The sequence below is a fragment of the Astatotilapia calliptera genome, chromosome 12, assembly GCF_900246225.1.
Source record: "Astatotilapia calliptera chromosome 12, fAstCal1.2, whole genome shotgun sequence".
Classification (NCBI taxonomy): domain Eukaryota; kingdom Metazoa; phylum Chordata; class Actinopteri; order Cichliformes; family Cichlidae; genus Astatotilapia; species Astatotilapia calliptera.
In genome coordinates this window covers 8,411,150-8,426,759 of record NC_039313.1, presented here as the reverse complement: position 1 = coordinate 8,426,759, position 15,610 = coordinate 8,411,150, and the positions used below count along the sequence as shown (strand labels likewise).

The 15,610-nt window shown below is 38.1% G+C and overlaps 1 protein-coding gene across 1 annotated transcript in view; it reads right to left on the bottom strand.

Moving 5' to 3' along the window:
* The window catches only part of si:ch211-158d24.2 (multiple epidermal growth factor-like domains protein 9), a 45,778-nt gene that overhangs the window by 5,490 nt on the left and 24,678 nt on the right, over positions 1–15,610 (bottom strand). Inside the window, exons 3-4 of the mRNA XM_026187179.1 lie at positions 13,349–13,488; positions 5,355–5,504 (exon numbers count right to left, since the gene is read on the bottom strand). Of these exons, the coding sequence (XP_026042964.1) occupies positions 5,355–5,504; positions 13,349–13,488 (290 nt within the window). The remainder of the gene's footprint in view (positions 1–5,354; positions 5,505–13,348; positions 13,489–15,610) is intronic.

The following is a 15,610-nucleotide window of genomic DNA, read 5'->3' as shown; positions in this document are numbered from 1 at the left end:
TGAATCGGAATTGAATCGATTCTAGAAATCAGTGACGATACCCAGCCCTAATCAACGCCTTATTTGAACAAGTAAATCAAGTCTGAATTGGATAAATTTCTTATCTGCCAAATGATTAGAATTCTTATTTTGTAATAAGTATTCAGTTTTAGATTTTAATTACAAGTAATATTATTTTAAGCTAAGTATGTGTTACACTGCCCAAAGGGCTCTAGTGTTTGGCTAACCAGCCTTTGCTTTTAAAGGGTTAATCTGTCTGCAGTAGGAGGATTTTTGCCATATGACTTAGAGGTGGGAATCATCCCCATGACACAAAATTATCACAATAATTCATTCAAAATGTGGTATTATTGTGATTTTGAACATTTAGTGATATGCTTAGTATTGCAATTTATTACCTTTTGTCAACTACAAATTGTCAAAGTCAAACCTTTCCAGTATCTTTTTTAATTAATAAAAGTTATCTCATGTCAGTTATCTTTTTGGCTGCAAAATGACATCAAGCATATAATATGGGCAGAAATCTGTGACATTTTCAAACCATAAATTCAATTTCAAATTAGACTAATTCAAATTCAGTTTCTGATGGCACAGATTTCTGCCCATAATACAACGCTGCCAGTAAAAACCGCCATAATTGCCATAAGACAAAAATCAGTCAAGTCTGCAATCAGTCTGAAATTGAACTTGAATCCCCTCGAGTTGTGCTTATTGAGAGACTCATACAGACTGATGACAACATGTTGGCAATCTGTTTGCATTTATAAATTAAACAGCAAGTATTTGCAAACTTTCAACAATCTGTCAGAGAGTTATTTCAGTCAGTCCAAGAGAATATGAGAACAACATAGGTAACTATCACTGAAGAATTCATAGTAAGACCAGTGGTCATCCTGAGGCATCTTAATTGGCGCCATTAAAAACTAAGGAGCAGCGTTGCTCCTTCTCAGCCACTGCTTGTCCAACTCTGGAACAACTCTGGTCTAAGTTATAATTAAACTAATTTAAGTGACTGAATTGTATCACAATACATTATGCTGCTAACAAAGCTTTGTCTCTTTGAGAGCATATGCACAAGCTAATGTGTGCTAATGTAAAGCTAGCCAAGAACGGAGACTGATGCTCAAGCCCAGTGCACGCTGACCCCAGCCCTGAACTTCAACAGACAACAGGGATGTGCAGTCTTCCAGAATAGTAGTGTTTCTATTTCTATTTCTACATGTTTCTACAGTAGAACATTGAGGTGATTACCTTGGAGTCTTTTTTGGCCCATTTTCAACTTCTCTTTGTGTATCTGATGTAACTGACCAAGCCTGCAAAATTACTTTTACACACATGCGTGTGCAACAGACAAAACACAACATCAAGATGGTGGGGATTGGAGGATTGTGTTATTTACCTGGTAGAGGGGAGTTTTTAACACATCATATAGCAAACATTTACTTCAATCTAAAGGGGTTAGACAGGTTAGTAGTGAATATTCCACCAATATAGGTAAAAAGTTTTTGCAACATGAACAATATGGCAAACGGTCCCATTGTTTTCCCCTTTTCAACACAAGCTGACAAGCCTGCAGTTCCATTTTACTGGTTCCCAGATTGCTCTTCTCATCAAAACACTGTTGCTGTCCAAAGAATAACAGGTTCCAACTTTCTTATAACAAAGACTGGTTTCTGGCACAGAACCACAGAATGTGTGCTCCAAAACTAGGAGCCACTGATTTTCTTCTGACAGAACTTAGTTCTGCACTGCTCAAAGTTCTGCTCTGAAACTTGTTGAAAAGTGTGTGTGTCAACATGTTGGTGGTGGAAAATAAGTAAAGAAAAGAACCATCAGTTTGGTTCTTAAATGTTCTTTTTATTTCTTTGACGCAATCTGATTCTGCAGTGGGATAAATCTCACTGATACCTGAGCTACTAAACCTTACTGTTCGAGCTTTGATTTGATGTGTAAAACTGAACAGCAAAAACTGGGTCATTGAGCAGGGGGTGAAGGCACACAATTTGGCTATGAGAAGTTGAGAACTCGTATAAATAATGTGTGTGACACTGCAGCATAGTAGACCATTCCCTCTCCAGTCGTCAGCACAGGAGAGCTGTTGGCATTGAATGATTTAAGCACAGATAGCTGCCTTCCAGTGGCCTAGATGTTGGTCTCCATCTACTGTAGTTACACGGCTGTGTTGATTTCCAGCAAAACTAAGGAAGGCACATCTGATAAGGTTGATTTAACCTCTGCTGGGGGTTTAAAGGCAGTCACCTGCTGGGTTATACAACCAAAAGGAAACAGGAGCTGCTTTGCAAGCGAAAAGTGCAAAGCACTCCTCTTTCCAACAGCACACACATACACACATTTGAGTGGTACTGTTAGGCAGGCAGGTCCCACATACACAATTATATAAGACAAGACGATTTAAACAAATGAGTCAAAATATCTGATGAAGCTTAGAATAAACTGAAATACCCTGACTGTTCTATACCACTGGGTAAAGACACAATCATACATGGATGATTTAATATGTGTGACCCACATTCTGAACTGGTGCAATGCTCCATTTCACCTCTCCGAGTGTCAGTACAGAGGATATTCATTTACTGCAACAGGCCACATCAGCACATTTAGGAAGCATCTGCCCCTCACAGTGGAGCCATGATACTGCATTGTGGCATCTTCTCACTTGTCACTGTTGCCGGGGCAACCTATACAGGGAGGCTGATCTCTTTCCAGTTCTAGTCTTGAGTCTGTGAGATCCTCGACAGCTGTGCACCACTAACATGAGAGCACCTCACCCTGTGAACCATCCCAAGCATATTTCAAGCTGTCTAAATAGAGGACACGATGATGCCCATCCCCCTGCTCCAGTCTGCTGCTGCCTGGGTGGCGCTGAAATGGCCCAGCTGTGAACATGCCGTCCCAGCTACGCTCTGCCTGGTTCATGTCCCATCCCCTCCCTCCCACATTTTGTAACCTCTGCTATGGCCCCTGGCAGTGGCAACCCTGATCCGCCAGTCTAAGTGCATCTATACATGGCTGTTGCCATGCAGGCCACCACCAATAGTGGTGATGTAGCAAAGCTGTGTGCCCCAAAAGGGGGAAGGGCAAGGTGATAGAAGACAATAAGCAGTAGAAAGCGAGGCCAGTGATGCAATGCTGAACGCAAACCTCCAAAGGCAGTTTGCAGAAAGGGTTATGGTGCAGTTCAACAAGGATGAGCTGTGATGTCTGAAGCACACAAACTCACACCATGAGAGACTCATCACTTGCACAGCACATGTAGCAAGGTTCCTGGTCATATTTTATTTAACGCCTGGAATGAAGTTCAGGCAATTTGAAGGTAACTGCCAAATTCCCTTGTTTGGTGGACAGCACAGTATCTTATTTGAAATTAAATAACTGCATTTCAAAACTGCAGTATTCTGCAGGTTCATCACATGCAAACTGGTCTGCCTTGCATTTGCTTTAGTTTCAGCTGATTCTTAACTTAAGTATATCTAAGGAAGTATATCTATGCATGTTCTTTCATAGGATGGAGCCTATCCCAGCTGTCTTAGGGCGAGAGGCAAGCTACACCCTGTACAGGTCGCCAGTTGCAGGGCTAACACATAGACACCAACAACACTTTGCCCTCACATTCGCACCTATGGGCAATTTAGAGTTTCCAGTTAACCTATTCCCACTAACTGCATGTCTTTGGACTGTGGAAGGAAGCCAGAGTACCCGGAGAGAACCCACGCAATTAAACCTATTTACAACAATTTGAAAAGGTGTGTTTTTTAAACTTCAAAACAATAGCAATTGAAAGGCTTTCTTTACTGACATATTGATGACAAGCTCATCTTTGGTCCATGATTTTTTCTCTATTACATATATATGTTATTTATGTTATGTGTTTCTCACTCACCAAATGTTAAATTTTGATTTTTTTTACTCAAGAAAATTGAAGGTGATTGCACATTGATATGGGACATGTGATACACCATTTTATCATTTCAAACATTGTTGTTGACCAGATGCTGATCTTCATTTTTTTTTTTTAACTACTTCCTTGCGATGAAATTAAAGGAAGAATTGAGGTAGTCTGAGAATGTTATAGAGACTGTAGTTCAACTCAGATGTCAGCTCCACAGAGACCTCCAGGAGGTTGTGGAAGTAGGGCAGCAGCAGCCTGAGGTGAAAGAAGTGGGAACTAGAGTGCTGATTTTTGTTTGGAAACGTCGAAAAGACTGTGGTTTACAGTTGAAAAGTTATCAGAAAAGCGCAAAGGAAATAATTGATACTCAATTTCCAAAAAAGTTGTTTTTGCAAGTCAGTTAAATCCCACATATAAATAAAAATAATACAAAAAGAACATATCTAATGTTGTGACTTGCAACCATGTTGGCATTTAAAAAAATACTGCATTTTAACACACATATCAGTAAAATTCAAGAAATGTTGCAATACACTTGGTGAAATATACACAAATAATAAGATCAGTTAATTACACGACTGGATATAGAAAAAAGCAGCAGATAACAATAGGGAGAGAATTATCACTTTTCATAGATGGTATGTTTCCAAACTGTTCAGCAATTTTTGAAATCATTATAATTTCAGAAAAATAAGCCATGCTAATGTAATATCTTAAAGGACTGAAAGAATCCTAAAATGACAATGTGAGTGACTCATCTTTGAGCAGTGAAGCAGCACTGTATTTAATGGTACAGTCACAGGGTGCAAAGCAGTGGCTGCACAGTGAGAAACATGCTGCTGTTATCATATTCAAAATGAGTTTATATCTGGAATAAACTTTCTCAGTTTCAATATGTTGCCTTTGAAATAATAGTTTTCTTTCAAATGTACAGTGGATTGCAAATCACTGGATTCTCTTTATACTTTACATTTTATGCGGTGTTGTGAATAGGCAAATCCAGGAACAGGACCAGACCTTGAAAGGCTCATTTTAATTTCACTCCATTCAAAATCTGCCAACAAACACAAGGTATGTATGCAGTATATGTGGTATTATATGTAGTTTGCTTTTTAGGTTATCTAACATTTGGCTGCTGGTTGCTTATCTACATAATTTCTCTGATGTCACCTTCTTTCCTTTTCATTACATCTCCCTTTGACTGCATTTCTCTTTTTAGTTTGTATAACCAGCCAACAGTAGACACCATGATGTCATTCCGAGTTATTTTCAGCAATAACAGCTTGAAGGTGGAAAATGCTTTCCAAGACATCATCACTGTCAGGTTTTTATGTCATAAATCCCAGGATTAATGGAGTATAAAGCCAGGAGGCCAGATCTGCTTAATCACTGCAACAAGCCATTGGATGAGCGCTAAATGCCTGACATGTGAACAAGTGCTCACCAGTGTGACAGGTGCCATTGGAGGTGGAGTTAGAGCAGGGGCATGGCACACAGGCTTCGGTCAGGGCAGCTCCAGGACTGCGGTAAAAACCAGGCTTGCAGTTCTCACAGTTCAATCCGTGGGTGTTGCCCTCGCAGTTCAGACACACTCCTGAAAGGTAGAACAAAGGTCACAAGATTAGCTGTTATTCTTTCTTGATCTGCTTATGACAGAAAACGAAAGTAGTTGGTTATATAACAATGTAATCTGACGACATTTTAAAAATCTAAAGCAAAGTTTTTTAAGACCTTTTTAAGACACTCAACAAATGTGAGTTACACTCTCAGTCGGAGGAACTCTCATTTATACAGTTTTAAATATAAAGCAATACTCAGATTGGTGCCTTCCTATTAGGGCTGAACGATATATCGCATTTGCGATAATATCGCGACATGATCAAGTGCAATTTTCTAACCGCAAAGGCTGCGATTATACTGCGATTATAAGGCTGTCCAAATTACTACCATATCCCAGAATTCATAGCGCGGCCCAGCCAAACTCCAGTTTCCAGCAATGGCGGCCGCTACTAAGTTTTAAAATTACTCATACTAATCTTTCTGGGTCACAAAATAAACTTTTAACATATTTTCAGGCGAGAAAGTAGTTGTGTAAACATCAAATATCTGCTCGGTTTATCAAGATATCCCATATTTGCAAAAGTGCTTCGATGTTTTCAGAGGCGTCTGCTACCCACCAGCTCGACAGCTAGCCGGGAGCTCGAGGATTACTGATGCGGCCGAGAACGGCACAACTCCCGGCACATCATTTTCAGATCACCGCGGAGTTTCGCTGCTCGGGTTAAACGTAATATATAAGTCACTTAGACAACCTAAAAATGTTATTGTTGGGCTTTTTTCAGTGTTTTGTTTGTTCGTGAGTAAATCGGTTTGGCTGAGATTAAAGTTATTAGATTAGATAAAATAAAACTTTATTAATCCCCCGGGTGGGTTCCTCCTTGGTTTTCACACAGCTGACTAAACGTCAAACAGAAAACTTATTAAACAGAAGTATGAGACAGTCGAGAATTTACACCAGTGTCTGGTTATATTTTAGATAGCAAGAAGCAGACGGCTGAGTTTATTAAACTCCACCGAGACAGCGGTGACGCTAATCAGAACTAGCCTTCTGATTAGCTAATCAGAAGGCTAGACCGTCCAATTTGACGCCTTTAAACTTTAAAGGCGTGTTTGTGTGTGTGTTTATACAATTGCTATTATGTTTGCACTTTATGTGTAATGTTACTGACTGCAGAGATCAGTAAGATGTGTGTATTTTTTATTTATTAGTTTTATTTATTTAATATTATTTTTTAATTGAATGACTGTCTAGTAGTTCACAGATGTCGAAAAACTGAGTGTGGTAAAGCCACTGATTTTTTTTTATGTATATTTCTGCAATCTGCACATTGTACTGACTTTCATTTTAATGTTTACACCAGAGTTCCTTGTCAGCACTTTATGCTCAGATGTTTGTAAGCTAAAAATAAACTATTGTGTATGTTCAAATATACTGTTGTGATTGAAGAAGTTAAATAAAAATGTCAGTCATCAATTCATGCATCACCTCATGTCATCATAACAGAGGTCTGTCTTCCAGGAAAGAACAGTTTAAAATTAATGTAATATAGTATTGGCCATACTATATGATGTATTGCTTGTCTTTGTTTAATAATACAGAAGACAAAGACCTTAAAAAATAATCGCATATCGCATCGCAATCGCAATATTGGGGCAAAAAATCGCAATTAGATTATTTTCCATAATCGTTCAGCCCTAATGCGATTACATTAAAGCAATTGGTCAATCCAGGATTGGTATGTTGTAACAGGCCAGGATGTTACCTTGGAGTTCAATATAACCTCGACATACTTCATCCTGAAGTGAGCTGTGGTTTTTATTGAATGATTAAGTATATATAGTAACATGAAAGTTAAAAATCCATTCCTGTTAACATGCTCAAAGCATTCTAAAAGTATTTCTCTTTGGCCCACCTGGCTGCCTGCATGTAGTGCAAGGTGATTGCTTTGCAATGTGCCAGATTATCTTAAACCTTAAACCAAATTCACCATTTCGCTATTACATTAGATTACTTAAAACTCTAAATGGCAATAGGCTAGCCAGTGAGTTCCAATAGCCAGATCACATCCAAGAGTTTTGATGAATTAGGTCATGGAATCAACTTCAAACAGGGTTTACTGTCTGTTTGGTAGCTCGCAGTTCAGCGATATTAGCATGCTAGTTGGCGTTCAGCAATATTAGCTGCACATTTGGTGAAATTGCAACTGTTACCTTAAGCGGTCTCAGCATAGTTGTTGCTTTGTCCTCACAGCCATTTGATATGTTTTAGAATGTGGTTAAGTATGTCAACCCAAGGAAGCTCTAATAGATTATTTGGCTATTTCCTGATAGACATTAAATGAGGTTCCTGTAAGAGCGAATAATGGTTTGATGGTATGTTTAAAAAAATAGGAATCATGACTCTTACTCCTCACCCTGATGGTAAACAGTGAAAACTATTAAAAAATATGTATTTTTTTGTCTGACCACCAGTCCAGAATCCAAAGACATTTTACTGCTATGTATTAACAAAAACATCAAATACACTCTGCTTCAAGACTTTTTGCATTGTTTTGCACTAGTAGTTGCTTGTTTATGAAAACCCAAATATAATAAAAGATTTTAGTATGGTTCTGTGTTAATTTTTTGTAATTAACATTTATTGAGATTAAAGAACTCTTTTTAAGGGATACCTGGCCAAGATGCCACCAGCAACTATCTCACAATTACAAAAATTATACAATAAAACACACGCCATAACAACACACACAAACAAATTAATTAATTAATTTAATATTCAATTAAAATTGAAACCATTTCATGTTTTGGAATTGGTCTGAAGGATTCTTAGTTTTGCTTTAAAGCACTTGATGAAATGAATTCTGTCATTTCCAGTCATTCTGCACAAAAGCTCTTTTTGCCAAGTTCAGTTCATGCAAGTACAACAGAAAGCAACAAGTAACCTTGTGGACGGAGAAATTACCAGCATGTTGCATTGCAAACAGGGAACATATATAGGAAGTAGGGCTGAACGATTATGGAAAATAATCTAATTGCGATTTTTTGCCCCAATATTGCGATTGCGATGCGATATGCGATTATTTTTTAAGGTCTTTGTCTTCTGTATTATTAAACAAAGACAAGCAATACATCATATAGTATGGCCAATACTATATTACATTAATTTTAAACTGTTCTTTCCTGGAAGACAGACCTCTGTTATGATGACATGAGGTGATGCATGAATTGATGACTGACATTTTTATTTAACTTCTTCAATCACAACAGTATATTTGAACATACACAATAGTTTATTTTTAGCTTACAAACATCTGAGCATAAAGTGCTGACAAGGAACTCTGGTGTAAACATTAAAATGAAAGTCAGTACAATGTGCAGATTGCAGAAATATACATAAAAAAAAATCAGTGGCTTTACCACACTCAGTTTTTCGACATCTGTGAACTACTAGACAGTCATTCAATTAAAAAATAATATTAAATAAATAAAACTAATAAATAAAAAATACACACATCTTACTGATCTCTGCAGTCAGTAACATTACACATAAAGTGCAAACATAATAGCAATTGTATAAACACACACACAAACACGCCTTTAAAGTTTAAAGGCGTCAAATTGGACGGTCTAGCCTTCTGATTCTGATTAGCGTCACCGCTGTCTCGGTGGAGTTTAATAAACTCGGCCGTCTGCTTCTTGCTATCTAAAATATAACCAGACACTGGTGTAAATTCTCGACTGTCTCATACTTCTGTTTAATAAGTTTTCTGTTTGACGTTTAGTCAGCTGTGTGAAAACCAAGGAGGAACCCACCCGGGGGATTAATAAAGTTTTATTTTATCTAATCTAATAACTTTAATCTCAGCCAAACCGATTTACTCACGAACAAACAAAACACTGAAAAAAGCCCAACAATAACATTTTTAGGTTGTCTAAGTGACTTATATATTACGTTTAACCCGAGCAGCGAAACTCCGCGGTGATCTGAAAATGATGTGCCGGGAGTTGTGCCGTTCTCGGCCGCATCAGTAATCCTCGAGCTCCCGGCTAGCTGTCGAGCTGGTGGGTAGCAGACGCCTCTGAAAACGTCGAAGCACTTTTGCAAATATGGGATATCTTGATAAACCGAGCAGATATTTGATGTTTACACAACTACTTTCTCGCCTGAAAATATGTTAAAAGTTTATTTTGTGACCCAGAAAGATTAGTATGAGTAATTTTAAAACTTAGTAGCGGCCGCCATTGCTGGAAACTGGAGTTTGGCTGGGCCGCGCTATGAATTCTGGGATATGGTAGTAATTTGGACAGCCTTATAATCGCAGTATAATCGCAGCCTTTGCGGTTAGAAAATTGCACTTGATCATGTCGCGATATTATCGCAAATGCGATATATCGTTCAGCCCTAAATCGCATTATATTTATTAGGCTTGCAATATATCCAAATCAGTCTAATAGATGCCAGGGTTAACAGGACACCGGTAGAAAATACAGGTACTGGGGAACTTGTTTTAGTCTTTCTTTTAGGATGCCTGGGTCGTTGACCAAGGGTTTTGAATTTATTATATTATTTATCATTTCTAATCTTGGGTTTCTTTGTTAGAGTTCTCTTTTATGGTTTATGTCTCTGTGCATCCTTAGTTGCTGTCTCCCCTGTCTGTGATATCCCCATGTCCAGTCAGTGTCTGTGTCTGTCCTGGTCCCACGTCTCTGTTCCCTCTGTTGTAGTGCCTGCGTGTGAGTCTGTGTCTTTAGTTCAGTCTGTGTTATGTTTCCTGTTTTATTTTGAAGGTCCATGTCTGATGTTAATGTATCTGGTTTCGCTTCCCCTTGTCTCGTTAGGCCTGATTTGCCCCAGCTGTGTTTCCCTCCTGTTACCCATTCCCTGATTGCTCCCTCTGTGTATTTAAGCCCTGTGTTTCTCTGTGTCCGTGTTGTGATCTACCCTCATTTATGCTGTGTGTTCTGGCTGCCTGCTTATGTAAGTTCATTTGGATTTTTGTTACGTTTTGCCATCCAGCATTAAAAGCTGAGTTTTGAAATACACTTTTGCCTGCCGTGAGTCTGCACTTTGGGTCCACTACTCCTGCCTGCACACAGCGACACCTGACACTTTCCAGCCTTGTAATACCTGCAAGTCTCTTTTAGGCAGCTAAATAAAATCCAGGATGCTATGCCTGAAAAGGTGGGTACAGCTTTATTGCTCACCTATAGAACTTTCTTTCCCAAATAGGAAGCATTTCAGAAGTAGATGATTTAAAAAACAAAAAATATTTTTGCACTCTGCAAAAATGTTAATAATGTTACAAAGGCTGTGCAACTGCACCTTTAACACACCAACCAAGAAACAAGTTTTATTTATTTATATATAAATAGATCAGTCATGTCGACAGATATGATTAGGACAGATATGACTGATAGGTGTGGATGTGGGATTAATACAGTTTTTAGACTACATAAAGAAAGTGCAGTTGTTTTGAATGTTCAGTGAGACCAGGGAAGGACTGTATAAATACCAGTTCATTTGCATGTTGTGTTTACCTCTTCACTACAACATGCTCTGTCTTTCAACTTTACTCTCCTTCGTACCTTTATTTTCATTTAATGTTTATCTACAGATAACATTTAAATTTTACTGAAAACATATAAAGCAGGCTTTAAAACACTTGTTGGAAATACTTAATGTGGGTTGTTGCATTCAAGGAGATGTCCATGCTAATTCTCACTTTAGCATAACTGCATATTTTTCACCTTTTTTTTAAATTTAAAGAATTTTCAAAACATACTCTTTGCTTCAGTGCTTTATTTAAGAAAAAGAATCCCAGATTAAAGGCATTGTTGTTCTTGTAAATATCTGTGACGGCAATCACCACTATTGTGCTGTTTGGAGTTGAGCTTCGATGTTTGTTTGAACTGTTTTGCCTCTATGAGCTCTGACAAAGGTTATGTAGATGTGACTCAGTCTGCCTACAGGCTTATGCCATATCGTTGTGTAACCAGGATTTCAGCCATCACCACACAGAGGTTAAATTACTGTTTAAAGAAGAAGACAGAAAAGTGAATATCTAAATGCAACGACAGCTTGTTTTCAGTTCAGAGACACCAATTTATAAGCAGAATTTAATATGTTAAAGTATTATGAAATTTGAATGTATGTTTTAAGGTTCAGAGAGAGAGATTCTAGTGAAACATCATCTTGTTTACTTATCCCTGCATTAGATACTTTTAAGGTTGAAAATAATGTGTTTATGAGACAGTGTTTGGGATACTGCCTAATTTGCATTTGTGCAAGGAGTTCCTGTGTGAGCAGCCTTAGGGAGAAGCCACAATCGCTCTTTAAAGGGAGCTGTCAAACCTGAACTATGGCAATCCATAGCACTATGAACACTGAGCCCAAGTGAAGGCTAAAGAGCTCCATCTGCGCCTGCATTATAATGCAAAGACATATGCCGTCTAAAACTGCTACACACGTGCCCCACCCACACACACTGCCCCCTGTGCAGTTCCTCCTTTTCGGGGTTGTCACTAGCCAGTGATTTCTAAGTCTCAAGGCCTGACTGCTGGGAAGCGAGCAGCAATCCTCCTTTACATTTGAAGAAGGTGCAAACTCTCAAGAACACAAACCGAACTGGAATTGCACCCTAGTGTTTAACTTGCTTCTCGGGTTGCTGAGACCACAGACTACAGCAAATATTTACTTCAAGGAAGTAAAGTGGGGGAGTTTTGTGCTGCCAAAGATTAATTAAACTCGGCATTAGACTGTTCTCTGGGTATGCGATCAAGGTGTTACTGTAACCTGGACAAATCCAACATTTGAATTTAAAGAGTTTTGAGTATTTAATCAGCAAAGACTGGACAATTTGCACTGCCTTTCTTATGCAATGCCAATGAACAAAACAGTGCATGTTGAAAACGCTGCTTCTTTCATTCCAAGCTCTAACAGATTGGTGTTGTCCATGTCAGGGTTCTCAAGAAAAAGCCCAATGCAAAAGCATCCAACTGAAATTGACTGACAGTCAACTTTGGGATTTGCTTGTCTTCGCCTTGCTCAAGGACACTTTGACCCTACAACTAGTAGGTGTAGCTGATCAGTGTTTAAGTTTCAACTCTATTACCTGGAGTCTCTGAGCTGGACTTGTTCGCTGCCTTTTGGAGCGTTTCAATTGAATCATCTGACAAATAACACAAGCTGGTGTATGCTACAGACTGCCAAAGAAGTCTGCGCCTTTATTGAGTGAAATTGTAGTTGCTAGCAATAACATTGCTCCAACACAGTTTACTACTGGCTCTGAAAATCCACTCTGACAGCCAAAAACCAACGAGTGATGTCATGAATTTGGGGTTAAACCATCACAAGATTTATATACATAAATATCAGTTCCATTTACAAATACAGGTTATCTGTTGTCATTATTAGTAGTAGTCAGTACTGGTATCATAAAAAAAATTTTGTTTTTATGATGATTATAATTTTAAGTGAAGTTTCCATGTAAAATGAAGTAGGATAAAAAGCAGAGTAAAAGTTGTCCTCTAAAATGAAGCTGATTGTTTTCTTGGACTTTATTTATTGAGAAAAATGATTAAAAAAAAAAAAAATCAGTCTCTGATAACAAATTACTTCAAAAAGGAAAGTGCTTCCAAATAATATTTATTGGAGTCAGTTTGTCTAAACAAAAGCTCTTATTTTGGAATCAGATTGTGCGGATTTGCAGGATTTTCTGTTTACAAGGCAGATGCTTTCACTAACTAAGCTACTGTGGCTCTTCACAGCTGACTCAGACAATCCTGAATAATGAAAAATTACAAAACAAAATAGGTTAGGTTTTAGTGACAATGAAAATGAGATCATTGAACTGCAGCGTTTGTCCTCAGCTGACTCACCGGACTGCGGATGGCAGTAGTTGGTGTGGTTGTTACACTGGCAAGGCCGACAGCCAGTGCTACTGAAGTCGAAGAAACCCGGGTAGCAGTCATCACACTTCGGTCCATACACTCCTGATTTGCACACACATGTCCCTGAACTGTGGGGGCAGAACAGAAGACAAATATCAATACCCAGTGGATCAAATACAGTCGCAGAAAGCATTTCAGTGGACCATAACACCATGGCAGCATGTCAATGAGGTACTCTGTGTGTGTGTCTGTGTGTTTGGTTTTAACAAAAGGTTTCCCTCCACGCCTTGATTAATTACATGAGGTGATTTATTAGTGGCAAATGTGGTAAGAAATCATGTAAAGTAATTATATACTGGACAAAGCTATGTGGTGCTGCTGAGTAGCATATAAAGCCGGATTACAAACAAAGGTAGCTTATTAGTGGACCTCCCAGCATGCACTTTTTTGAGAGTGGTTACCTTTGATGAAAAATACACATTGTGCAAATGTATATTTATTACATACAAAGGTAGCATAAATCAAGGTTCACAGTTCTATTTCTTGAATGCTGAAAACAAGCAACTCTTAAGCAGCTCTTATGTTTAAAAATATTAACAGCAGACATTTGAGATGTTTTAAAGAATACTGTGATCTTTGTCTGTCAGGTTATGAAACGTCAGAGCATCGAGAATCAAGGCTTTTATTGGCCACATTTTCTTTACATAACTGAGAATGATTGCTTTCAGCTGAGAAAATCTCATTGTATAAAACATCTCCAAGAATCCTCCAGCAAACTTAAATCCAATTACATCTGAGTTCTTCAGCCATAACACACTCGCAACTGAGTTATTTCACATGATAATGTGTCTTTCATAGATCAGACCTTTGCTCTCATTATGCTGTGTTAAAAATAGCAAATGCTCATTAATACAGTGTGAGTGTCAAGAAGAGATTTTGTTTTTCTCTCTCATCCACCGCTCACTGGAGGTAAATTCCTTGGAAGAGAACAATGCTAAATCGAGCCCGATCAGCTCTTAAACCCAGACAATGGACTCAAAAATGTAATCTTGGGACAATGACTTCAAAACAATTGAAGCAAATCACAAGTGACTCGAAGCACTTTCCATGAATGTGTGCGTGGGTCTTCATACAAACAAGGCTTTGTTAAAACAACTGCACTTAATGCAAATGAAGAGGCCCATAGCGATGCTTAGTGAGGCGTGGGCACTGTTGAAGACGAGGCTGGGAGATCAACAGTCCTCGATCCTCTGGCTACAACACACACACAAACATCAGGCACTAACAAAAAGTATCAGCGTGATACATCATGACCCTAATACAAGCAAGTGAAAGATATAATGTCCAGCTGCCAAAGGAAAAAATAAAAACACGATACAAAAAAACAGATTTATTTAAAATTGCCATTTATTACTAAACAGAAAGATACTTTGCTCATCAAAAAATGACAGAAAATGTAAAGGGATTTGTTTTTACAATAGCCAAATTATTTGTGTTAGATTAGATTACGTTCATTGCCATTCTAAACAAAAAAAAGTTCATTTTTTTTTTTTCTTTAAGTGATTATAAACGAGTGTGTGGGGCTTATAGAAACTAGACTTTTGAAAACTGATTCAACATGAATTTTGTGAACCTGGAAAACTAACTAAACTAAAACACAAATTATTGGGGCAATATTATTTGTCTGTCTTTATCTGTTAGTTTGGTCAAACTTTTAGCTTGCAACTTTCCTGATGAGTGTGTTTGTAATCGAGATTCTACTTTGGCAAAATCAGCATGTGGTCAGAGAGCGAGGATACGCCTAATATGGTCATCTTAAGAATACCCCGTGTTTACACCTTCTGTTTGTGAGAAGCAGGTAATATGAAAACTGCTTGTAAAGTTAGGGGGGTAGGAGCTAGAGTTTTGTTTTTAAATGTGCTGAAACTTCCATATTTTATTGAGAAGAAAACAACTTGTAATGTTCTATCATTCAACTCTAACATTCACTCTGCATCAGGATCTGCGGTTGAGTGTACTTGAAAGCTGACTTTTGATCAAATGTGCAGCATCCCAGTAAGGCCAGATGGTCCACTGGCTTTGATTCCTTACTTTTCCTTGTATAAAATACAACCTTTCACCTTTGGCTAATTATACATGTGTATTTCTCTAAGAGGAAAAAATAAAAGAAAGATGTCAAACAAAAAACACTATACAGCATGCAGCTGCCTGAAATGAACACTAAAACATTTTTTAAGTATGCTATAATAA